General features: G+C 55.0%; 1 protein-coding gene across 1 annotated transcript in view; it reads right to left on the reverse strand.

Annotated features, from left to right (window-relative positions):
* The window catches only part of SPG7 (SPG7 matrix AAA peptidase subunit, paraplegin), a 30,894-nt gene extending 10,189 nt beyond the window's left edge, over window positions 1-20,705 (reverse strand). Inside the window, 9 exon segments of the mRNA XM_082862039.1 lie at window positions 4,233-4,406; window positions 4,638-4,800; window positions 5,061-5,186; window positions 6,283-6,385; window positions 7,387-7,526; window positions 9,762-10,003; window positions 16,900-16,989; window positions 18,290-18,392; window positions 20,495-20,705. Of these exon segments, the coding sequence (XP_082718165.1) occupies window positions 4,233-4,406; window positions 4,638-4,800; window positions 5,061-5,186; window positions 6,283-6,385; window positions 7,387-7,526; window positions 9,762-10,003; window positions 16,900-16,989; window positions 18,290-18,392; window positions 20,495-20,677 (1,324 nt within the window). The 5' untranslated portion in view covers window positions 20,678-20,705.
* Between the last annotated feature and the right edge of the window lie 4,711 nt (window positions 20,706-25,416).

The following is a 25,416-nucleotide window of genomic DNA, read 5'->3' on the forward strand; positions in this document are numbered from 1 at the left end:
TTCTCCTTCCCAGAACCGTCATTTGCGCGGTCTCATATAAATTGAAGCAGACGGCCTGTAACCTTTTGAGGCTGGCCTTTTTCACTCAGCATAAACCCCGAGACCCAGCCAGGCAGTCGGGCATAACAACAGCGAGCGTCTCTTCACTGCTGCCTGGTACCCCCATGAGAACACATCAGGGCATAGCCACGCACCCACCGCAGAACACACGGCCTCTTTCCAGGTTTCAGCTGTTACAAGCCAGTGAACACTGGTGCACGCGTGTTTTGTGGACACCGGGTCAACGTGCCGTGTGTGTCCAGCATGTTCAGAGCCGGCCGAGCTGTGTCCCGGGAGGCTGCAGGTTCTCCCTCTCCCGCCGCAGGGGGTCAGGTTCGCTTCCCCTGCTGCTTCACAGATGCGTCATCACAGCTGCTTCACTCAAATCAGAGTCCAGGTTCACGCACAGACCTGGGATCCAGTCTCTTCACATCCTCCCCGCGTCTGCTCTTGCCACTATTTTGAATGAAGTGAGAGGAATGACTCTACCTTCAGGAATGAGTGCTCAGCTAAGTAACAGGGACGTGTGTGTGAGGAGGACAGAGTCGTGGACCAGCAGCCGGGGGCCGAGAACATGCTCTCCAGAGGCGCCCGGCTGGGCTCCCGCAACGCTGAAGGCTCAGCGCAGGAAGGACAGCACTTCAACAAGAGGTGCTGGAGCGGCTGGACGTCCACACACAAAGTGAGCTGTGACCAAGCCTCACACCTCACACAGAAATTCACTTAACACGGGTCACAGACTAACACGGAAAAGGCCGTGTGAGCGCTACCTGCGGTTTCCTCTTTTTCCTTAATTAATTTTCGCTTTCTTAATGAAGTATAGCTTATTTATAGTGCTTCAGGTGTAGCACTGAATCACAGCGCAGTGATCCAAGTATTCTTTCGTATGTACGTATACATATTCTTTTTCAGATTCTTTCCCATCAGAAGTTGTTACAAGATGCTGACTACAGCTCCCCGTGCTGCACAGGAGGTCCTTGGGGCTTAGGTACCCGGGCCTTTCTACAGACTCCAGGCGGAATCGAGGCCACGGGGGTGTGGACGGAGACGCCCATGGTGGGGGGCGAGGAGCGAAGGCCTCCTTGCGCCCACTGGGCTGTGAGAGGGAGCGCAGGCGCCCCGCCCCTGCCGGCTTCCCACTGCGGCACCAGGTCCACTGCATGCGCTGCACTTGCTGCATGCGCTGCACTTGCTGCATGCGCTGCACTTGGATGAGCAGACACTGCTCCTCCCTGAGGGGTGACAACGGCTCCTCAGACGCTCAGCTGTGTCTGTGCACAAAGGCCCGCGGGCGGCGGTCCAGCCCTGCCAGGGCCTCTGAGGGGTGCTCCACGGCCTGGGGGGCGGGTCCTGGGGGGCCCACGGCTGCAGCAAAGCCGGTGGAAGCTGTTCCTCTCCTGGCGGCACAGAGGGGCCCGTCAGAGAAGGCGCCAGCTGGGAACGCTTCCTGGGGGTGCACATCACCCGGAAGGGTGGTCTCTGGCTTCAAGCGCAAAAAGCAGCAGGAGCAGAGAGAGGGGGGTACTGCTCCCGGGGCCCAGGTGCTCGGCCACAGCGGGCCACGAGGGAGCCCCACCGTCACGCACACAAGGTCACAACTATGGGTGAGGTCACGCATCAGCCTCACTCGACACGTCAGGAAACCCCGGCTCGGAGGACAGGAGGGGAGGAGGGGCGCGCACCCCGCCGCGTCCCCCCATGGCCCACAAGCCCCCGGGGCCAGCACTCGGGCGGGCAGCCGCAGGACAACGTGAGTCTGGCACAGCCGCCAGGGCCGTGGAGCTTGACGGTGGCTTCCAGACACGCTCTGCCGTGTCCCACGGCATCACCAAGGTTCCCCACGGCTGAGATGCAGCACTTCTGACAGCACGCTCATCAAACCCTGCGACGGGGTTTCTGGAGACTCGGAGTCTAACTTGCAGACGACCAGACGGGGCGCTCAGGGTCCAGCTGCTCACAGCCCAGCACACGGGGAGGGGCTGCTCAGAGCGGGGAGCAGCGGGGGTGGGTGAGGGGCCCCAGGAGGGCCCATCTCCAGGGAGCGACCCCCAGAGCTTCATCTCAGCTGCACAGACACCGAGTTCCCAGGCACGTCCTCCCCAGGAAGCTTGCTCCTCAGACCCTGACCACGGGGCAGAGTCCCTGAGCCATCCTGACGGACACCCGGACGAGAGGGAGACGCAGGTCTCCAGGGGCAGCTCCAGACGCAAACCATCCTCAGGCCCTGGCGAGGCAGCCCTTTCCTCTGCCGTGGGAACCACACTTTGATTTCTCACACATCTGAAAAGATGACGAAATGCCTCCCCTGCAGCAGCGCCCGACCTGCCCAGGGCTGCAGGCCCGCGTCCCAGCACAGAGTCGGGGCACGGGGGCACCACCGTGCACAGTGATGCCACCGAGGCTGTTGAGCGGCTCCTGCCACACACGCGGGGCTCAACCTCACTCGGAGGACACAGCAGCCTCACAGGGGGCGTCCTTTCCAGGGCCTGGCCTGGAAGAAGTGCCACAGTCACGAGGACAAGGACATAAAGACAGGCCCAGGCTGGAGACCAAGGAGACAGGACAAGTAAGCAACGCGAGGCTGGGCTGGACCCTGGGCCAGAAAGGGCACATCTGCAGGCCAGAGGCAGCTGCTGGCCACCTGTGTCAGGCCTCATCCACGTCGGCCTCTGGGCTGCGTGGGGAAGGGAATGGTCATAGGAACTCTGACTGCTTTTCCATTGTTTTTGTAAGTCTGAAACTCTTTGAAAATGAGAGGCTAAATAAAACAGTCTCGCCCTTAGCCACACACAATCGGATTCCACTGCCCACACGCTGGCCACCAGGTCCACCATCCCAAACGCCGAGAGTACTTTAAGAGGAACATAAATACACGAACAGGGACTCCCTGGTGGTCCAGTGGGTAAGACCGCGCTCCCAATGCAGGGGGCCTGGGTTCGATCCCTGGTCAGGGAACTAGATCCCTCACGCACGCCACAACTAAGAGCCCACATGCCGCAACTAAGACTGGCGCAGCCAAAATAAAAGATAAATATTAAAAAAAAAATACAAATAAATGGTTCTCTTAGACCAAAACTACTTTGAGAAAAAAGTGTTTTCCTTACCTACAATACCTAAAACAGCACTGGAATTCTGATGAAAGAAAAATTAAAACTGGGTCCTACGCGGCTGGGACTTGAAAAGAGATCTGTGTGCCCATGTTCACAGCAGCATCATTCACAACAACCAACAGAGTCCATCGAGAGACGAGCGGATAAGCCAACCATGGTCCATCCGCACCTGGGAACATTACTCAAGCTTAAAAAGGAAGGGAATTCTGAGACTTCCTGGCGGTCCACTGGTTAAGGCACTGTGCTTCCAATGCAGGGGGTGTGGGTTCGATCCCTGGTCAGGGAACTAAGACCCTGTGAACCTTGAGGACATGATGCTGAGTGAAATAAGCCAGTCACAACAGGACAAACCCTGTACGTTCCCACTAAAATCAGACACCGATGGGAGGATGGTGGGGCCAGGGGCTGGGGGAGGGGAGAATGCCGAGTCGGTACTTAATGGGGACAATTTGTGTTTGGGAAGATGAGAAAGGTCTGGAGACGGATGGTGGTGATGGTCATACAACAATGGGAATGTACTTACTGCCACTAAACACTGCATTTAAAAATGGTTAAAACAGTAAAATTTATGCTTCGTATATTTTAGCACAATGAAAACAAACACAATATCTACACACACACATGCGCGCGTGCACGCGCGCACACACACACACACACACACACACACACACACACACACACACACACACTCCAAAGAGGATCTTACAGGAGTAGCTCAAAAAAAACCAATTCCGTTAAAAAGAAAAAGAAATTGTGTGGAAGCCAGTCCACAGGTCATCTCAAGGGCAGCAGACACAGCACCCCCGGCCGTGCATCTGAGGCACCGGCCGCACCCACGCCGGGCACAGACACTCTCACAGCAGCAAGACTCCCTGGGCTCCTCTGAGACTGACCACCACCGTCGTGACCCAGCCCGACACGGCATCCCCACCTTTCTTCCTTTTTCTTTCTGAACTACTGCCCTGACTTTGGGAAAGTGAAAGCTGTGTTTCTGGTGATCACATGCCGGAGGAAGAGTTCCCAGTGCTGACAAACCCTCAGGGCGCACGAGCAGCCCTGCGACCCGGCCCGAGCAGCGCTCACCGTCCATCTCCACCAGCAGCTGGTTGAGCGTCTGCTCCTCCTCCGTGTTGGAGAAGCCGGACACGGTGGTGGAGCGCCTCTTGCCCACGGCGTCGATCTCGTCGATGTACACGATGCAGGGGGCCCGGGCACGGGCTTCCTTGAAGAGGCTCCGCACACGGGCCGCGCCGAGGCCTGAGGACACAGGGGATGGGGAAGCGGGCAGGTCAGGGGCATGGACCCTGCTCTCGGGGAAGCCCCAGCAGGCGGACCCTGCTGCACGTGTGCCGGCCCACTCCCTCCTGGACCCCCCAGACCACGGCTCCCCAGAACGTCAGCGCCCCGTTCCCTCCACACCCACGACCCCCTAAGGCAACCAGCCACTGCAGAAGGAGCGCGCCCTGGACACGTGGTCACGGGGCCCACCTCCAATGACCTCTACGAACTCCGGGCCAGCCATCGCGAGGAAGGGCACCTGGGCCTCTGTGGCCACCGCCTTGGCCAGCAGCGTCTTCCCGCAGCCGGGGGGGCCGAGCAGCAGTGCGCCCTTCGGGACCTTGGCTCCGAGCTGAAGGAAGCGCTCTGGGCTCTAGAAAAGCAGCAGAGGACACGCACTGACCCCCGGCGCTCCAGAGAACCTTCGGGACATGACTGTCGGGGGCCTCGGGTGATGTCCACGTGGCTCTGGGAAAGCAGAGTGCTCTGCGGTGACGGGTGACAGGCAGCGCAGGGCACCGTGGTCACGGAAGGCAGCACTTAGGTGCCGGCCAAGCAGGGGGCTCATTGTGTAGCGCGGCACCGGCCAGGCAGTCCGCCCCGCCCCCTGCGCCGCAACCGCCACCCACTCACCTTGAGATAATCCACAAACTCCTTAACCTCCAGCTTGGCCTCATGCATTCCTGCCACATCTTTGAAGCTGACTCCTTTCCCCGTCTTGCCATCCACAATCGTGAAGCGAGCCATTTTAAGCTGATTCTGGGCAGAAAGACAAAGGGCGGAGCCCTGTGCAGCCCAGTAGGACAGGGCGGAGGAGCCCTGGGCGCCGGCTCACCTGCACGTCCTGCCCCACCGTCCCCACTCACTCAGACGGCAGCTAAGGGCACGGTCCAGACACACGAGGGCGCTGACAGCTAGAAAGCCCCCTGCGCCCAGCAATCTGCCTTAAAGGAAAACACTCCCCGCGTCAACTAGGTGACAACGTCTCTGCATGAGCCATCTTACTTCTCCGTGTGACCTTCCCCACTACGTGTGATTTCTTTTTCTGATTATAAAAGTTATGTAACGACACGCAGTTCTGGGGAGTGGTGGTAAAAAAGTTGCTTGGTCAATTGCTGGAGCGCAATCTGGCTGGACAGACAAGCTCTTGGCGAGGAGCTCAACCTCGGCCACGATCTCCTTCAGGACAGGCTCAAAAGATGCAGCTGCGTGGGATTCGCCCCAGCATTATCTAAATACAACGATAAACAGCCCAAAGTGTGCAAGAACTATCAAACGGGCTGAGCCAGGTCCGGCGCACCCCACGAGACACCATGCTGCCGCTGACAGTGTGCGTGCACGTCCTGAGCTACCGAGGGCCCCAGTCCAGGGGGAAACTGGGGCGCTGTCCCCCCGGCCGGTTCCCAGGAGGGGCTCCTCCGCGGCCCTCTGCTGATGCGGCTGACAGGCCAGGTACGACTTGAGGGGGAGGGAAAGTGCACGTTACAGTGAATGCCATGACAACAGAAGAATACTTCTGAAGTCCATAAAGGTCGCCCTTTTCAAGACAACCTTTAAAGCTGTCTCGGCTAGCAGGGGAAACCCCCCAGAGAGTCAGGTCCAGCTGAGAGTGCAGAACGCAGGACACAGTGCAGAGGAAACCCCTGGGCTCGGCCACCCACGTGCCGGGAGCGAGGCCTCAGCTGGAGCCAGTGCGACGCCCCCCAGGTCAGCCAAGCGGAAGGAAAGAGGAGCTGCCGGACGACGTCCAGGCGGACGTCCACTGTGCACTCATCCTGCAGGTGACGGGAAAGGGTCAGCACAAACAGACGAACCCCAGGACCACAAGCTCGGGGAGACGGTAAGTACAACTTACAAAAGCACTGAATCCGCCTTCCCGTCCTGTCATTCCAGCCAGACGGAAAACATACCACAGGATGGCCAGGCCCACAGCTGTCATCCCCAGGGCGTAGAGGGCGCTAGCATGAGAGAGAAAGGTGGGCACAGCCTCAGGCCTGGCCGCCGGGCAGCCGACACACACGCCTCACACAGGCTGGGGCCCGCAGCCGCTCCCAAGATGAGAAGGGCTCCCTCACTCTGAGATCAACCTGTGGAACCAGCACTGAAAACGGGCTTCCTTGTCCCATTCTCACCAACCACTCCTCCTGCGTCAAGTGCTCCCGAAGCCTCAGATCCGGAGCACAGCAGCGCTGGGCATGCAGAACCTGACCGTGGCATGAAGCCAGAGTGCCTCCCGCCTTCCAGAGCCCCGGGTAACTCATGCCTGCCGAGAGCAGCTCTTCACCTTCCACGTATTTTGTTTTCAAAAGCGGGCCGTCAATTTTGCTCACTAAGGCAAAATCGGTGGAACAGTGAAGAGAGAAAACCGTAGGGCATCACCCCCCAGATGAAGGGGGGGACCCATCCAGGTGTGCCCCCCCATTCCCTACAACAAGCAGAGGTGCAGCCTAGGGGCCCTGCACCCTCAGGAGCCAGAGGCTGTGGGACAGACACACAGCACTTCACAGTCGCCGCTGGTCACCACGAGGGGACGCAGACCTCTGCACACAGTAGCGTCCAGATACATGGCCTGTGTCCCGCTGATGAATGTGCTCCCACCAAGGAGTCTGCAGGCCCTGCCACCCACAGGCCCTGCATGGTCTCTATGTCTCTCTTCAGCACGGAACCAAGAAGTTCCACTGGACACCCTGCTTCTCCCTTTCCTGCCTCATCTTCCTGTTTGCAGGCAACAGCAAACCCAACCTGGGCTGAATTCGGAAACACCACACACAGCGGAAGTGGTGCCTAAAAGTGACTCCAAGCTGTCCCACCTCATGCCACCCCTCACGCGCCCGCCTCCCACGAGGGGCTCCAGCTCACTGCATGCACAGCCAGCGTGAGATTTTTATTGGGGTTTGTTTCTCACATTACAAAGTCAAGCCTGGTTTAGTTTAGAGGCACACAGAAATGACCAACCTACTTTCCAAAGAATCCCGTCCGCTTATAGGAAACCGGAATCCTGTCCTTGCCTTCGATATTCAGCTCATCCTCAGCTGCTCGAAGCTTCTCCTCAAATTTGTCGATATTTGCCACCTGCATTCGGTACATCAAGGCCAGCCGCTGGGGGCAGAAAGCAGAGGGACCGCGAGAATGATGTACAGGTCAGACCACTGACCCTGAGGACAGAGAACAGTGCCCCAGCCACAGTGTGTGGACAAGTGCAGGACTTCAGAAGCAGAGGCCTGCCACTCAGAGACCCCCTCCACGTCTAGGGAGTTTTCGTTCTCTCAAACACAATTACAGTGACACGTTCACGAAAAAACATTTTAAGCAAACGAAAGGCAGCACGTGCATCTTAACCTCAGCACCCGGTCGCACTCCGCTGTGAGGGCACAGCAGAGCCTCGGCAAGGAACCCGCACTGCGGGACCAAACCCACAGTCACCCTGAGAAGGGTCCCTGTCTAACCATCGGCTGGATCTGACAGTCAACCGAGTGCGCTCCTCCGTCCTCAGGCAGACGAGAGACTAAGGAATAGGGAGCAGGCGGCGTCTCCCGGAAGCTGGTGGGACAGTCTCATCACCTCCACCCCAGTCCCACGTCAGTCATGGTTCTGGCAGCCGGGCCCATGCTTTCCAGAGTTAAACTGTTCCAGGCTCAGATTCTAAGCACACTCTCGGAATCTAAATGGAGCAACCAGATTTCCCCCGCTCTGAAGTCTCTTGAAAGTCTTGCGGGTCAGGCTCCACTTTGTGGGCTGAGAAGGCCAGATGGAGGGCACACAGGGGACCCACCAGTCACAACCAAGCTTTGCAATGGAACGCCTCTTGGCCTTAGTGGCTGGATTAACCTAACGCACCCCAAACACTTGTTCTGAACTTCATCGATCCTTGATCACTCAAACACCTGCCCTGGTCAATTTGGATGCAAGGGAAAAACGTAGAAAGGACCCTCTTTCTATTTCAACATCCAAAGGCAAAAGGCGTGATCCCAGAAGCCCCTTCAACCCCGTGCCTTGTGAAGCCTTCTCTGATCCCCTGGGCCCCTATCAGCAGCTGCAGCAGCAGCCACCAGGCCCCTCACCCTGGGGCCGGCAGCGGCTACCATTGCCCCTGGCCTGTCAAGCGCACTGGAGTTTCACTTCTACCATCTGCCCAGCTGTGCAGACGGAGAGGCTCGCAGGGCTGGGCTGCGCCCATGGGCGCTTGCTCGGGCAGGATGAGCCCCCTCACCCCAGCACCCGCCCAGCCCAGAAGCACAGCGGCCCGGGGCGCCCGCGGGGCATGCTCTGGGGCACCGTGTGAGTGAGCCATCAGGGAGCAGGCACTCCGCCCACAGGAGCAAACCTGGGCTCCCGCGAGCAGAGCGAGTGCAACCAGGAAGCCCTGTCTCCTGGCGTGGAGAAAGGTGCCTGCTTTTCCCGCTGTCTAAACTGTTAACAGAAGACGGGAAGGATGCTGAAGTCAGGATCCTTGATTGGATCCTGGATTAAAAGTATTAGCACAAAAGGCTCTCAGGCCAGTATAGAGGCACCTGGGAAACACAAACAGGGTAAGTGTGTTAGAAAATATTGTGGGGGACTTCTCTGGTGGTGCAGTGGATGAGACTCCACACTCCCAATGCAGGGGGCCTGGGTTCGATCCCTGGTCGGGGAACTAGATCCCACATGCATGCTGTAAATAAGAGTTCACATGCCGCAACTAAGGAGCCCGCCTGCCGCAACTATGACCCGGTACAACCAGATAAATAAATAAATAAAATATTAAAGAAAAAAGAAAATATTCTGGTATGGATGTCGCCTTTGCAGGGCCTCAGGCTGGCGGCGTGTTCCGGGGGTACATGAGAGGGTCGGAGATGGGAAGGCAGGCGGGACGGCGGCCCCTCCTCGCAGGAGGGTCTACGCAGCCGCTCTCCTTGCGCCCACCCCCCTGCTGTGCTGGGCATGTCTCCCCCTCCCTGACGCCCAGCCCTCTACCTGGCACAAGCCTGCAGCCTCCCCTCCCCCTCGCAGGGCCCCTCTCCTCCGCCCCCTTTCTTTCCTGCTCCTGCCAGGGCTGGCCCTTGCCCACCGGTCTCTCAGCCACCTACTCCGGCCCCAAGGGGTTTCCACCAGCACAGCCCCAGCCCCTCCCTCCCCCGCCTGCTGGGCTCCAGCCAGCCACACGCCAGGCAGAGCCTGGACGCCCGCTGCCCCCTCTCCCTCAGCCCAGAGCCCCTGTCGCCCTCCCACCTCCTCTCTGCACAGACCCCGCTGGGACCACACTGCCTCGCCCCCTTCTCAAAGCCTCCAGGCCTCCTCCTTAAATCAAGACACTCACAGCTTGCTCTAAGCAACCCCGCCAGGCCCGGTACTCACAGGCCGCCCGAATACCACGGCGCCGGGGTGCAGGTACACCTCCACCACGTCGCTCTCGGGCACCACCTGCACCCGCTGCACCTCGCCCTTGGCCAGCATCTCGTGCACGAAGTCGCTCCAGGAGATGCTGCCGCCGCTGGAGCCCAGCGCGTTGAGCAGGCTCATGACCATGGCGATGACAAAGAGCGTGCGCAGCCGCTCGCGGTACATCTGGTCCTCGCGCTCCCGGCGCCGCCGCGCCTCTGTGGGGTGGGGGGAGCGGGTGTAAGACCAGGGTGGAGCCCCCGCCCCTGCCCCGCCCCCCACGTCAGGGGGCTCGACGTCCCCGCGCCAGTGTAGCCGATGCGTCAACACAGTGACTCCTTACACGCCGTTCAAGGTCACCAACATCCCATTCCTGGGGTCCCACCTGCTGGGATAACATGAAACCATTTTTAAAGTCAAAAGCCTCCCAGGACCAGCGCAGCTCCACAGTGGCGCCACATCTCACTGACAGCACATCTGCCCCACTACGACCCTCGCTGGCCTTCCAGGCTCGACCAGATACCGACCCAGCCCCGGTGCTTGTGGCTCACGCCCAGGTCCCTGTTAACAACAACCTCTCCACCACCACCTGCCCTCCCCCCACACAACCACCTGGGACTGACACTCAAGCGAGCTGCACAGCATTCATCACAGAAACACTGGACAAACAGCACACTTCGAAGTGTAAAACAGTCTGGAGACCCGCTCTTTATCAGAACCATGAGATAAATTCCCCGGATTCACACCTGACATAGGAGCTCCTGGGGGCGGCACCTCCCTCCAGCGCACAGCACAGATGGGAAAGAGTCCCAGCAAAGGCAAGGCCACAGTGCTCCTCCCACCAATCACACGGGGGCAGGGGCTGCGTCTTACTGACACGGTGCTGTCGACCCAGCATTTCACATGGTCTCGCTAGCCCACCGCCCCCAGGAGCCCACCTCCCCAGTCCTTGCATCCACCGGACACCTCATCCACACCCCAGGAGGCCCTGGAACAACCTGGCCTCGCTCACCTGTGCAGGGTGGGCCCATCCTTCCTAACACTCCACGCAGCTTTTGCAAGACCTGCAGTTAACAACGCCTTTTGAGAAATGCGTGTACAATTCTTCACCAGCTCTGCCCAAGACAGACCTGTCTCAGCAACCAAAGCTTCCACCGTTCACTCACCCTCCCCAGAGGCCATGCTGGCACACACAGCAGAGCTGGCCATGGTCACCTCTCCAAGGACAGACTGTGGAGGGACTCAGGGCCCCCTGCCCTCTGCACAGCCTGGAGGTGCAGCCACCCACACATACCACCTGCTTCTCCAACGGGCGGCCTGGAAGAATTCGAAAGCATTTTAAATCGGTTTAGAAACCTGAAGCCTGAGGGACTTCCCTGGTGGTCCAATGGATAAGACTCCGCGCTCCCAACACAGGGGACCCAGATTCGATCCTGGTCAGGGAACTAGATCCCACATGCTGCAACTGAAGATCCCGCGTGTCGCAACTGAGACCCGAAGCAGCCAAATAAATATTTAAAAAATAAAAAATAAATAAAAGGAAAAAGCTGAAGCCTGAGAGACCGTCACAGCAGCCATTTTGAAAACACGAAGGTACATTTTAGGTATCACCCCATCTTACGATAGCTTACAACAGTGTATCCGATATTTCAAGCTCATAAAGGTGACCACTTGTTGGACAGCAGATTCATGTTCTCAGGTGAGAAGCCATCTCTCTCAAATATTTAACCTTCAGCCTTGCTAACAACCCAGTGGGGGCAATCAACGCTGGCAGCCGCACTGCCCCACAGCCCTGCCGCGCCAGCCTGAACTGGTTGAACTGGTTCTATTTCTGAAACTTTAACATAAGGAAACCAAGTGTAACAAAACATGTATCCGTAGTACTGACCAGGTATGAGATCATGAGGGCCGCTCCAAGAAAGACAACGGGAAAACAGTAAGGGAAGATACGGAAGTGAGACATAGGATGGGCTAAGCAGATGGAAGCTTCTTGAGCTCTAGGAGATGAAACAAGATCTGACCCTGAGACTCTACAGAGAAAAGGCATGTGAACGCTCTGGGCAGAAAGGACATTCCCTCCACTCCGAAGGCCCCGTCTCCTGCCCACCAAGTCCATCATCCCCACAGACTCGGGGACACGAGGCTGCCGACTGGTGCCTCTGCCTGTGCCCTGTCTGCGGGGGGTGAACCCGCCTTCGTGAGCACAGCTCCTCCCGCCGGCTGCTCCTCGTATATCCAGCTCACGGAGAGCTGAGGGTCACCCCAAAATCTCTACTGCCTGGGGCACCCAGGAAAGGCTGCTGCCTCCTAAGCCGTTAGACTGTCTACCCGCTGGGCAGCAGCCTGCGGGACCGCTGGAAAACTATGGTCCCACGAGTCCTTCTTGGGGGTCGGAGGATGTCAGCTGCTGCGGTGAGTCACCTGAACCAGCCACCTGAAGACAAATGAACGAGTTACGACGCTGCTGAACGTGCAGGAGACCACGGCAGGAGCCCTCCAGGTGTTCACCCCAGCCGTGAGCACTGTGCCGTGAACACTGGGAGGATGCGGCGATACCCCGGCTCTCGTTAATACCACCACGGGGCTGGTCCTGACCCTCAGCCCGGAGAGAAACCTGAAGATGGAGACGAGGTGCACCTCACAGAGGATAAAGGGGCACCATCCACAAAAAGTGTTCTGGAAATGCCAGCCATCGCTGTTTGTTAACCTTTCACGACGAGGTAACTGTAGGCGCCACGTACTCGTGAGAAGTAACAGAGGCCCCTCTTCCGCGTCTACTGGGCTCAGGGCCTTCCAACAGTCAATCTGACAAAACTGGGAACAACATCACAACCCAAACGTGGACAATACTGACACAGCCACCCCTTGCGACCCGCGCTCCTGTGTGGCTCTAGTTCTGTGCAATTTCACCACAGGTCAACGTCTGCGTATCCATCACCAGTCAAGCCACGACAACTCCATCACTCCAACGCTAATCTGTGCTCCAGCTCTGTAATCTTGGGTTTGGAGAAGCGAACGTATATAATCTCTCAGGACTGGCCTTTCTCATTCAAGGCTCTCAGAGGGCAGGTCTGAGCGGGACGCTGGGCTGTGCTGCCTGCATGCAGTCCACAGAGCTGAGAGCTCACGGGCCAGTCAACTCCCTCACAGTCCAGAAGACACCCTCATGGAAAAAAAACCTTTGGTTTAGCAAGCAATTATCGTCTAATGCAAATATAACGGACATGAACTTTATCCCGCTTTCTCGAGGCAAGCTACAGTTCACCCCAAAATGAACAAATATACAACCAGCACGTGAAGGAGGCGGGGAGGCGCAGACCCGGCCCAGGGCCGCCACCTCATCGGGTGTGCGCCAGGCGTGCAGGTGTGTGGCACGGGCGGAGGGAAGGAGCCGGCGCAACCCTTTCTCCAGACTGACTCTGCCTCTGGTCCCCGGCGCTACAGTGCCCGATGGTAACTTGCGATGGGATTAGGCGGGGGGAGCACGTGTCCGCAGCCACGGCAGGTTAGAAGCTGCAGAAAGAAAGTGGCCATGGCCACTCCTCCCAGAATCAGTATCCGCAGGACCATGCACCAGCTTGAGCGATGGGACACGGGCCAGGCAGACGCAGAAGCTGCTCCGGCCCACCTACCTTCTCCTTCTAAGAAAAGGCTTTACCCGTTTCAAGTTAAGGAACGGTCCTCTCTGTTTTCTCCTAATTCTTTTCCAATTCTGTTTTTTAAATTTAATGATTCAATCCACTCAGAATTTATGTTGGTATATGAAATGAGAGTCTAATTTAATCTCCTTCCAAACAACTAAGCAACGGTTCCAAACCATTTCTCATACAATCCACCCTTTCTGCCACCGTGTGAAATGCCACTTTAGTTACTTGCTAATTCTTAGACAAACTAGACTCTGCTTCTGGATTTCCTACTTTGTTCCATTAAACTACATGTTACTGGACCCAGCATTGACTTGTTGGGAGGAAACAACGTTCACATCTGCCAGTATCCGCCTCCTCAGGGTTTCTTTTCCGTATTTTCTCAGGAAGCAAAAGCCCTCACCTTCCTCCTCCAGCTCAGAATGTCTCTGAAATGAATGACAGACTTGAAGACACATCACATATCTCAGAACATGAAGACACATGTGTTCAAACAATCAGCTTTAAAGGAAAACTATGATCTCGGTGATAAACTACAAGTTATTACTATTAAAGTGCTACTTGCCAAACGCCGAGCAGAGGGCACCTGACTGGGACCTCCTTCAACAGTCAGGTGCCTACAAACCTCAGGGAAAGCTGGGACTGCCAGCACTACACCCCAGGAAGGTAGAAGAAGGAAAATCTACAAAGTAAATTCACATGGAAACGTGTGGAGTAAGAGACCTGGAACTGCTGACAAAACCAATGAAACTGTAGGAAAAATATAAAAACATAGTATCAAAAAAAATTGTAGGAGGGAATTCCCTGGCCCTCCCAGTGCAGGGGCCACTGGTTCGATTCCTGGTCTGGGAACTAAGATCTCATATGCTGCACGGTGCGGCCGGGGGGAAAAAAAAAGTAGGCAAAATAAAGAAAAATACCTATGGTCAAAGGTCATGCAGTGAAATGCTTAAAAATGCATGGGGGGGGACTTCCCTGGTGGCACAATGGTTAAGAATCCGCCTGCCATCACAGGGTACATGGGTTCGATCCGTGGTCCGGGAAGATCCCACATGCCGTGGAGCAACTAAGCCCGTGTGCCACAACTACTTAGCCTGTGCTCTAGAGCCCGCAAGCCACAACTACTGAGCCCATGAGCCACAACTACTGAACCCTGCACGCCTAGAGCTCGTGCTCCACAACTAGAGAAGCCACCGCAATGAGAAGCCCACGCGCTGCCATGAAGAGTAGCCCCTGCTGGGCTTCCCTGGTGGCGCAGTGGTTGAGAGTCCGCCTGCCGATGCAGGGGACACGGGGTCGTGCCCTGGTCCGGGAAGATCCTACATGCTGCGGAGCGGCTGGGCCTGTGAGCCATGGCTGCTGGGCCTGCACGTCCGGAGCCTGTGCTCTGCAACGGGAGAGGCCACAACAGTGAGAGGCCCGCGTACCGCAAAAAAAAAAAAAAAAAGAGTAGCCCCTGCTCGCCGCAACTAGTGAAAAGCCCATGCACAGCAATAAAGGCCCAATGCAGCCAAAAATAAACAAATAAAATAAAAAAGAAAAATACCCATGGTCAAAGGTCATGCAGTGAAATGCTTAGGAATGCATGGGGGTGGGGTGGGGAACTTTCCTGGTGGTCCAGTGGTTACAACTCTGCATTCCCAATGCAGGGGACTCAGGTTCGATCCCTGGTCAGGGAACTAAATCCCGCATGCCGCAACTAAAAGATCCCACATGCCGCAACTAAGACCCAGCACAGCCAAAGAAACAAATAAATTAAAAGAAAAAAAAAAAAGAATGCATGGGGGTACTTCCCTGGTGGCGCAGTGGTTAAGAATCCGCCTGCCAATGCAGGGAACATGGGTTCGATCTCTGGTCTGGCAAGATCCCAGATGCCACGGAGCAACTAAGCCCGTGTGCCACAACTACTGAGCCTGCACTCTAGAGCCCGTGAGCCACAGCTGCTGAGCCCACATGACACAACTCCTGAAACCCGCGGGCCTAGAGCCCATGCTCCGCAGCAGGAGAGGCCACCTCAATGAGAAGCCCGCTCGCCGCAACTAGAGAAAGCCTGCGCGCGGCAATGAAGACCCAACACAGCCAAAAATAAATAAATAAATTTATAAAAAGAAAAAAACAAGAAGAGCCAAGTCCCCTGGGGGCTTTCCCCCGGGGTGATGATGAAGGAGGCCTGCAGCACACACACTGCCTGAGCCTGCAGCCAGGAGGTCGACAGCCAGAAACGTCTAATCTGAACCCAGTCAAGGGCACTATGGGAGTCGAGACCAATGGAAAGTTACAGCTCCTCTCAAGGTAAACGAAGGGGCCGCCAGCGAAGGATGGACATGAGCATCAGGAAAACGCAGCCCCTCCTAGAAAGTCGAGCACAAGGGGCTTCACCCCATAACCAGGGGGCTCTGGGGCCGAACCTCCAGACCCCCAGCTCCTTAAGACGTTTCTGGACCAGACTAGGGAGGAAGGTCCTCCCCACGGTTACCAAAACCTGGTCGGGAAGCCGTCTTGTTCCAACTAAGCTGCCAGGGTGGCTGCGCCCTTCTGGAAAGATGAGGCTTGGGGAACGGGACCAGTCTGTGTGCAGCTCTGGTGACAGGCCCAGGGTCCGATAAAGAAAGCGTTTCTCAGGCTGCCGTCCCCCCTGAGGCGTCTGGGGCTCACAGGAGCCTGGTTCTGAGCATGGCTGGCCTTTGGGTAAAGTACCTCCTCCAGGGCCCCCGGGCCTCGGGTCCCACACCACAACCCTCTGCAGCCACGTCAAAATCAGCGCCACTTCCCCACGCATGTGTCCCTCCCTGGACCAGGCAAAGAGCAGGCATCCAGCGTCCTCGTATGTAGAAAGGGCCAGTGACAGGTCACTCTGAAGAGAGAGTGCACAAATCACTGAGCACAGTGCTGGGCACGCTCCAACCATTCCTAAGGCCTAGCGAGTTCCATGTGTATCAGCTGCCTGCAGCCAGCTGTCATCTTAGAGGTCAATTCAGTCCAAAGTTCCCTTTTCATTTCCCTCCCCTTCACACAATCATCGAGTCCTAATTCCAGAGTCCAGAGGAGACTTGCAAGTGAGTTCGCTGTGCCCCGGGACTTGGGGCCCCACTCCTTCCCCAAGGTCATGCCCTGTACCATCCTGTCCTCTGGGGCTGCTCCTCAGGCCTGGAGGCAGTGCCAACACCAGTCAGGTGTGCACGAGAGCAGGGCTTCGGCCGGGGAGTCCTGGAGCCTTCCTCCCCCAGAGCTCTGAGTCCAGGGTGGATCCGAGGTCCACCCTCTCCACACAGAGCACAGCAGCCCCACCCGCCTTCAGATACCCTGAACAAGGGACACAGGTGCTGATGATGCCATCCCTAAAAGGATGGGCAGGAAGAATCCAGCAACCGCATTAGGGACGGGGGGCAGGTGTGATCCCAGGATGGGCTTCCTGTTCCTTAGACTAGAGCACACGTGTGCAGGCAGTGCTTCAGATCTCATGGATATACCTTCGTCATCTTCAGGGCTCCTCCCCTTGGCTTTATCGCTGCCTTTAGTCTTCTGCTTCCACCCTGAGGTGTTGAAGTAGTGCGTGCCTCCTACGAGGAAGAGGGAACGTGTTCAACGACAAGCAGGCTTGCAGCCACAGGGGAGCCCTCAGGAGAAGGGGTATTCCAGGACAGCCAAAGCAAAACAGAAGCTATCTGAAAGCTACGCGCACAGGATCTAGAAGCTGGGGTAATCATTCTTACTCTACTAGCTACTCATTGTAAACAATGAACTACTTCAACTGAAGTAAGTGTTTCTGTAATTTAAATTAGCCAACGTGAGGGAATAAAAATGATGAACACAGGGCTTCCCTGGTGGCGCAGTGGTTGAGAGTCCGCCTGCCGATGCAGGGGACGTGGGTTCTGTGCCCCGGTCCGGGAAGATCCCACATGCCGCGGAGTGGCTGGGCCCGTGAGCCACAACAATGTCCCCTGCGTTGGCAGGCAGATTCTCAACCACTGAGCCACCAGGGAAGCCCTTGACATGCAGTCACTTTAAATGAATTTAAACAAATGAACAGCGGGAAGCGGCTTCCGCACGATGCAGCAGCAGCGGTCCCGGACCACCACCTTCACCCAGACGCGCCCGGACCACTCCTCACACCAAAGGCTCTGACTTGTCCAAGGTCTGAACCAACCACTGCTTAAAACGGGGGAAAGCGTCTCACAACGTGACTGGGCTGCACCCTTCTTCACACACATTAAGAGAATCACAAATAAAACTGCCTCGATGTCCACCTGACACGGGGGTGTCTGGAGGTGACGGCTGTGCCACTGGGGGCACATGTAGGCTGCTATGACCGGGGGTGGGTACGTATGTAGCAGTGGGAGATTTCACCTTTTCCCTGTTCCAACTGAATAAAGGGGGGAGTAAAAGTACAGATGTCAACCCTTATGGTCCTTTGACCTAAGATCAAAAGAGACAGCCGGATGTCACAAGATCTCAATAAACGGTGCGACTCCAGTGTAAGAGCACATTATCTGCAGGCTGTGTTTACTTGCCTTCTGTACGCAAGACATACACAGCCAGTTTGCAGCTCCTTACTAAACGTTCCTGGAGTTGGCTACAGCACGTGGAAAACCTTTGTCAAGCAGCCCAATTATTACCAGAATTAAAGACAAAAAAGAGAGAGACAACTCAAAAGAAGCAAAAATGGCTTGTTCAGACCTCAGGCAAATTTCCTCCTCATAAACCTCATCTCAGAGCATCTGAGGGCTCACAGCGAGTAGCAGCCGAAGGTCCTCTTCGCGATTTCGCTTTTCTGATGACGTCAAACAAGCAACATTCTCTGAATTTACTCACAAATGCCATAGGCTCTGCCTGTCACCTCTGTCTTCAAAAGATACACACCTAGAAGTTTCCAGAGTCCGACTGGATTCTGGACGAGATGCTGTTTCACCAACAATCTGCTGATCCCTTCAAATGTAGGGGTTAGCAGTCGCAACTGGAAACTCTGCAAAGAGCGATAGAGAGAATCAGTCCCACCAACACCACAGCACAGCAGGCAATGCAGACTAATTCCCTGCTGCACAGTCTTTCCTAAAAGCTCTGATATTTATTCACTTGTAATATTAACACCGTCCTGAAATGTGAAGCAATAGTCTGAGCATTACTGCAAAGTTTTAACATAACATCAAAAGAAAAAACAAACAACATCAAAACCTTAAAAGCAGTGCTTGCTTCGGCAGCACATACACTAAAGTTGGAACGATACAGAGAAGATTAGCATGGCCCCTGCGCGAGGATGACACGCAAATTCGTGAAGTGTTCCATATTTTTTGGACTTGAGGACACGGGGAGGGGGAAGGGTTAGGTGGGACGAAGTGAAAGAGTGGCATGGACATATATACACTACCAAATGTAAAATAGATAGCTAGTGGGAAGCAGCCGCATAGCACAGGGAGGTCAGCTCTGTGCTTTGTGACCACCTAGAGGGGTGGGAGGGAGACGCAAGAGGAAGGGGATATGGCGATATATGTATACATATAACTGATTCACTTTGTTATACAGCAGCAGCTAACACAACAATGTGAAGCATTATACTCCAGTAAAGATGTTAAAAAATAGTTTAAAAAAACTAACTAAAATAAAATGGGGATGTTGATTAAAAAACAAAACAAAACAAAAAGCTTAAAAGCAAGCGAGCAAGTCAAAGAAACGCTGAACTCAAGGTGCGGAACACTGGCTGCCATTCTGTGAGCCGAGGCTCACAACTGTCCTGCAGGACCCAAGGAGCAAAGGCCACAGTGGCTGCCTAAACCCTTTGCTCCCCACAACTGCAGACGACTATTCCTTGTAGAACGTTCCCAGGTAGTCCACCAGTTTCCCGCCTGAATGTGTTTTATGTTATGGTCAACGGTGCATCTTAATTTCTTCTATCTCTGTGGCGGCAATTTCTTCATTTCTGTTTTATTTACTTATTTATTTTTAATTTTTTTCCCCTTAGTTCATCCTTGGTCTGCTGTTATTACGGAGAAAAGTAACTCCTTACTAAAGGAGTACGTTACATGTAATTTCCTGTTAGCAGCAGGTTAAAAATTCCTCGTCCATACAATTACTGTCCCATTTAATTAATACCACTATTCTTGGCTCAGTGATGACCAGGAGGCATATAAGGGAGGACCATAGAGTGTGGACTGGGCCCAGTAACTGAGAAACGTCAGCGTGTTAGATCGAGTGGGGGGAAAAAAGTCATTCTTCAAAGTCAGCCCTAAACACTGCTTGTTTAAACCAGATGACTTTGTTTAATTACTATTATAGCCACTGGTGAGGTTATCTGTTTAGACTTCACAAGTATGTGTGAATTGCCTACTTCAGTCCTTATTTATTTTCATAGAATAATCAAAGAATCTGATTAAAAATAATAAATTACGATTTTCCTTCTCAATAGAACTAAACAGCAAAAACAAAAACAAGTGTAATGCAGCTATAGTTGTCCTCAGACTCAGGAAAGGTGGCCAGGAATCTAGAACAGGATTATGATATGAAATTGGTTCTCAAGTTATGGTAAAATACAATAACATTAATACATTATAACCTAAAATGTGAGAGTCGAGGTCCTAAGAGAGGGCTAAAAAAATCGGCGAAAAAGGCTGATTTTTCAGCTTAGAACTTAGGGTCTTTGTTTTCAGAGTGAAATGTTAACATTAACAGTGCCTGGAACACACCCTTCACACAGAGGGTCTCTGAATTTGAATCCATAACATGTCAAGCTACACGACAAAAGTAAAACACAGTTGCAAGGTACTTTGCTCACACGGAAAACTTTCTGACAGCCCACTTCGAGCATCTGGAAGGTGCTGGAATTCATCTGGGTGGGAGCTGATCTATATGAGCTAATAGTTCTCTGCCAGAAATTGATGAAACTCTTACTCGAGTCAATTTCAAAACGCCAGGAAGACGGGCAGAAAATACCAACACACGAAACAAGGACTAGAAAAGTCCAAGCAGGAACTGTGCGGCCTCGGCCCCCGCTCCTCCCCCGGGCTGCCGGCCGGAGCGGCCTCTCGGACGACGAAGACCCGGCGGCGGGAGGGCATCTTCCCCACACATTACCTGCAGGACTCGGCCTCCAGGCCCGACGACACCCATGAGAGGCCTGTGGACAACATACTGCCACCTCCACCCGGTCTTGGCGGAGCTGGCTGGACTCCAGCCAGAGTAGGGGCCCCGCAGCCGCCCCGGCCCTGGCCCGGGACCCAGGCGGAGGGCCCGCAGCAGCAGACACGCAGCCGCCATGTTGACTCAGAAGCGGCGCTTGCGCGGTCCAACGCCTCTTCGGGGCGCCTGCGCGGTCGGGCGGGGCGGGGGGGTGGTGGAGGGTTTCCTCGGAGCGCCTGCGCCGTCCGGGCCTCGTTGCGGCACCTGCGCGGTCAAGCTTGCCGAGCCTCAGTCCCCTGCTCGCGGATTCCGGCGCCGCACGCGGCGTCAGCGGCACCCCTAATCCGACTGGAGTTCTCTAGCGGTTTGAGGTGCCACCTTGTGCGGAGCGCCTCGAGTACAGCTGAAGCCAAGGAGGGCATCGGAACGCCGCGCCGAGCCGCCGCTCCCGTAGGGACTTGGCGCAGCGGGTCCCGGGACTTCAGAGCGAGCGAGGGAGCCCGAGGGGCGCGGAGCGTGCGCAGATGGCAGGGCCGCCCGCGGCCCTGACCCCGACTTCGACCCTCAGACCCGGATCCTGACCTCGACTCCGATCCTCAGACCTGGACCCTAACCCCTACTCCGACCCTTGGACCCCGGCGCGGTCTGGGCGCGAAGAGGGTGCTGCCGAGGGGAGGAGGGCTTCGCTGGTCCGGGCTCTGGCCGCAGAGCCTGCCCGGGTGGTGCCCGGAGGGTCCTGCGGACGGAGCGGACGAGGAAGGGGCTTAGGGTAAGAGCAAGGACTCCAGGAGAGGGTATCTGAGCCCCCCGGCGCAGGCGGCTGGCAATCTTGGCCTACAGATGCTTAATTTTGGAGAGGTAACCATCTCGTCCACTGTTATTTTCTCCTGGAGGCAGGCTGACTCCCTCTGGAAGTCGTGCCCAGCTCTGGAGACCAGGATCACAGCCCGGGGGACTTAGTCCGCTCTATCCCTGGGAGGCGGGGTGGGGGTGGGGGGCTGTGGTTTTATCCCTGGGATTCCGGACCCCAGGGTCCCCGCCTCTTTCCCAGCCCCCCGGAGGTCTGGTGCTTGAACCCTTAGCCTTGAGACTGCTGATTGTGTTATGGTGACTTAAGTTTGTTTGTGTGTTTTTCCGTAATCCCCAAACTCCTAAGGTCATTAGACGATAACCAGTCTTACTGAGGGCCAGCTAGTGCCTGACTGTGTATCAAACATTCTTTTAATCTTCACAAGTGTGCAAAGTAAATGCTTTTACGTCTATTTTACAGATAAGGAAACAGACTCAGAACACTTTAAAGTAACCTTTCCAAGGTCACAGCTAAGAATTAATGGCACAGAGTTTCAGAGATGGTCTGACTGGTTTCAGGGCCTGTGCTCTTCGCCCTATGGCTGTAAAGGTCATATGTGTCCCTCCCCCCCCGCCCCCCCCCCGTCGGTCCTGAAGCTGCAAAGGTTTAGGGACTTTTTTTTTAATGCAGCGTCCTGATTATAGGTCCCCCCTCTGGCAGCCAGTTTCTCGAGTGTGGTTGATTGTGGAGAGGGGGCTGCCCCTGTCCTGCACAGCTGGACTGCCTGCCTTCTCACTTTCTCTCTCAACGATCCATCCGTCCTCCCCGGTGTCCTCCTTCACTGTTTCACTGTTTTTCTTTCACTGGTTAAACTGTCCCACCCACATTCTCCCGTCCACTCTCCCCAGACCAGTCCCGTAACCATGACCAGGCTTCCCAGTAGTTTCTGGCCCCCTTGCACCCTATCAGAGCTTGTGCAACGCCGCCCTAACGGGAAGTGGCTGAGCCCCACCCTCACCCGGTTCCCTTCTCACCCAGCACAGAGAATTTGTGACTCACAGCCTCTAACAAATTTGAACGTGTTTCGGGAGAGTGTAAGATGCAGTCCTGTTAACACTGTTTGAAGTAAAAAGTGGTATTGGAATCTAAGCTCTTTGCAGGAGGTTCATTTGGAAGCAGTGCAGGGTGATAGCAGGAGCTGGGCTTTGGGACAGTAGTGCGGGCTTCTGTCCTTCTGAGTCTGTGGCCTTGAGCAAGTGATTACCTTCTCCAAGCCTCAGTTTTCTCATCAGTAAAGTGGGGATAAAGTTATCTGCAGAGTGAGGCTGATACTGGGTGTCCCACGGGGTTGTTGTAAAGATAAAATGCAATGAAAATACATGAAAGCGGCTCATCAGCTGGGAAGCCGTCCACATCCAGGATGTCGTGGGAAATGAGGTTCTGGGAAACATTAATTCACTCATCCAAACACATTTACTGAACAACTGTGCTTTGAGAGCTGGCTGCAACCCAGGCCTCAGGTGAGAGGTGGACCTTGACTCTGAACCCCGCCCTGCTCAGTCCCACCACTGCAGTGGCCTCGGGCGATGGGGGTTCAGTTAGAGAATTCAGATGCCCAGTGGCCTCAACCCTGGCAGAGAAGGACCTGGGTGGGGGGAGACCGGCTCCTCCCGGGCCCCACTCCTGAGGCACCGCCTTCACTTTCCTGAGCCACTCCTGTCCGTCACCTGCTCTCTGTTCTTTCTGTACCTTGTGACTTGTGTTTACTCAGTTCTACTTCCTCAGCTCTCGGAACCCTGTGCACATCAGGACCTTTGGGCTTGGCTTCCCTTAACTGTGTCAGAGGCCATCGTGGTGAACTGACTGCGGCCCAGGCTTGTCTAGGCCTCTGTATCACCTCCCTGTCACCAGGCGGGAAGGGCAGGGGAGCAAGGCGCCTCGTCCTGCTGCCGTCCCTGTGACCCTTGCTGGGCTCCTGTGCCGCCAGCTGTCAGCCGAGGGGCTTCAGGCAAGCTGCTCTGAGGACATCTGTCCGTCCCCTTGTCTGTAAAATAGGAATAACACTTTAGCAGTCTGGGACAGAGGTTGATCTTTTGGGCCATCTTTGGTTTTAAGATATAAGCTCTGTTATTAATATCAGAGCAAATAATTTTTTGCTTCTTTACAAATTAGGCAGCTTGGCTGCAACTAAAGTGCTAAACTTTTTTTTTTAAATCACAGTTCCAATAAGGAGCTACTGTATAGCACAGGGAACTATATTCAGTAACTCGTAATAGCCTATAATGGAAAAGAATCTAAAAAAAGAATAGATAGGGACTTCCCTGGTGGTCTAGTGGTTTAGAATCCACCTTCCAATGCAGGGGGTGGGGGTTCAATCCCTGGTTGGGGAACTAGATCCCACATGCCTCGGGGCAACTAAGCCCGCGGGCTCTGGAGCCTGAGTGCCACCACGAACACTAAGACCCGACGCAGCCAAACAAATAAATATGAAAACAATAAAAATAGAAAAGAATGTATATACATATACATATATATTTCTATATACATGTGTATGTGTAACTGAATCACTTTGCTGTGCACCTGAAACTAACACAACATTGTAAATCAACTATATTTCAATAAAAATTTTTAAAAAAGCATAGTGACTCCACACTTGGGCCTGGTCTTTGGAACCCTTTGGCTGTCGCATAAGGTAATGACTAACTGTACCCATAATGGTGAGCTGCTGGGCTGAGGCTGTCTTGCAGCTTTGAATGACCTGGCCTATACCTAGATCTTTGCAAAATGTTAGGTTGTCATCTATAAAATACACTCCCCTGTGGAATGTTTGAATAAAGTCATCTGCATTTTGGTAAATTTTGTTTCTGGACTGCACATCTTTCTTAGGAAACGATTTCTTCTCGTATGGCTCACTAATTGGGTTTTACTCACACGTACAACAAGATTTCATAATATCAGATTTGTTCTTGAAAGGAGAAAAGTCCATTATTATTAGCAAAAAACCTGTCCAGGAACTCGCACATGACTAAGTAGCTATGTATTCCTCAATAGTTCTCCAGACGTGGGCGTGGGATTCTGGACAGACATTTAGGAGGGGCCTGGAAAGGGCAGGTCTGTGTTAACACCCAGAGTTCTGGACACACATGCCAAATTCATTAATTTAACCACTTGCTCTGTTGATTATATCAGTTATCCATTGCTGTGTAACAAATTACCCTAAACTCAGCAAGTTAGAACAACCAGTGTTTATTGCCACATGGTTCCTGAGTGCTTGGCCTCTCACCAGGCTGCAGTGCAGGTGACGCCTGGGGTTGTGGTCACCTGAAACTTGCCAAGTGTCCAAGGTAATGCCCTTGCCTGGCTCCTGGCCCGTGGCAGCAGCTCCTCACCGTGTGACTCCATGGGCTTCTCACGTAATGAGGTGCCACGTGGCAGGGACAACCCTAGGGTATGAATCCCAGGGGGCAGGGGTCATCGAGGGCCAGCTTGGAGGCCGCTGCCCGCAGTGATGGTTGGAGAAGATGTCTGCTGTTCATACCTCTCAGTAAAGCCCATCCGCTGGGTTCCTCACTACCCATCGTGTGGCCCTAGCCCTTTGCAGCGTCACGCTAGTCACCACATTGGGTAGTTCAGGGAGAGGACAGTCATCCCCCAAGTCCTTCCTTAGGACTCATAGGTTTTTTTTTTGGCCAAGCCACATGGCTTGCGGGATCTTAGTTCCCCAACCGGGGATTGAACCTGGGCCCCGGCAGTGAGAGTGCCACATCGTAACCACTGGACCGTGAGGGAGTTCCTAGGACTCGTGTTTGCAAACGGGGAGAGGACTTTGCCTTTGCGGTCACGGAGTAGAGGCGTGAGTTGACAGTGCTGCCAGCACCCTCCGAGCTGTGGTTGGAGCGGGCGTGGCCACAGCAAAGGGGGAGACTGCAAGGGAGCCTCCAGATCCATTCGGAGTGAGTGGGCACCCCAGTCATTCCCTTGTCAGGGGCCAACCCCTTTCCTACAGTGTGAGTTTGCAGTGGCTTTTCTGTCTGTTCACATTGGGGTTTGCCTGTCCAGGTCCTTTAGCCACTTGGGAGCCACAACC

This window comes from Leucopleurus acutus (genome assembly GCF_964270905.1).
Source record: "Leucopleurus acutus genome assembly, chromosome: 20".
Taxonomy (NCBI): domain Eukaryota; kingdom Metazoa; phylum Chordata; class Mammalia; order Artiodactyla; family Delphinidae; genus Leucopleurus; species Leucopleurus acutus.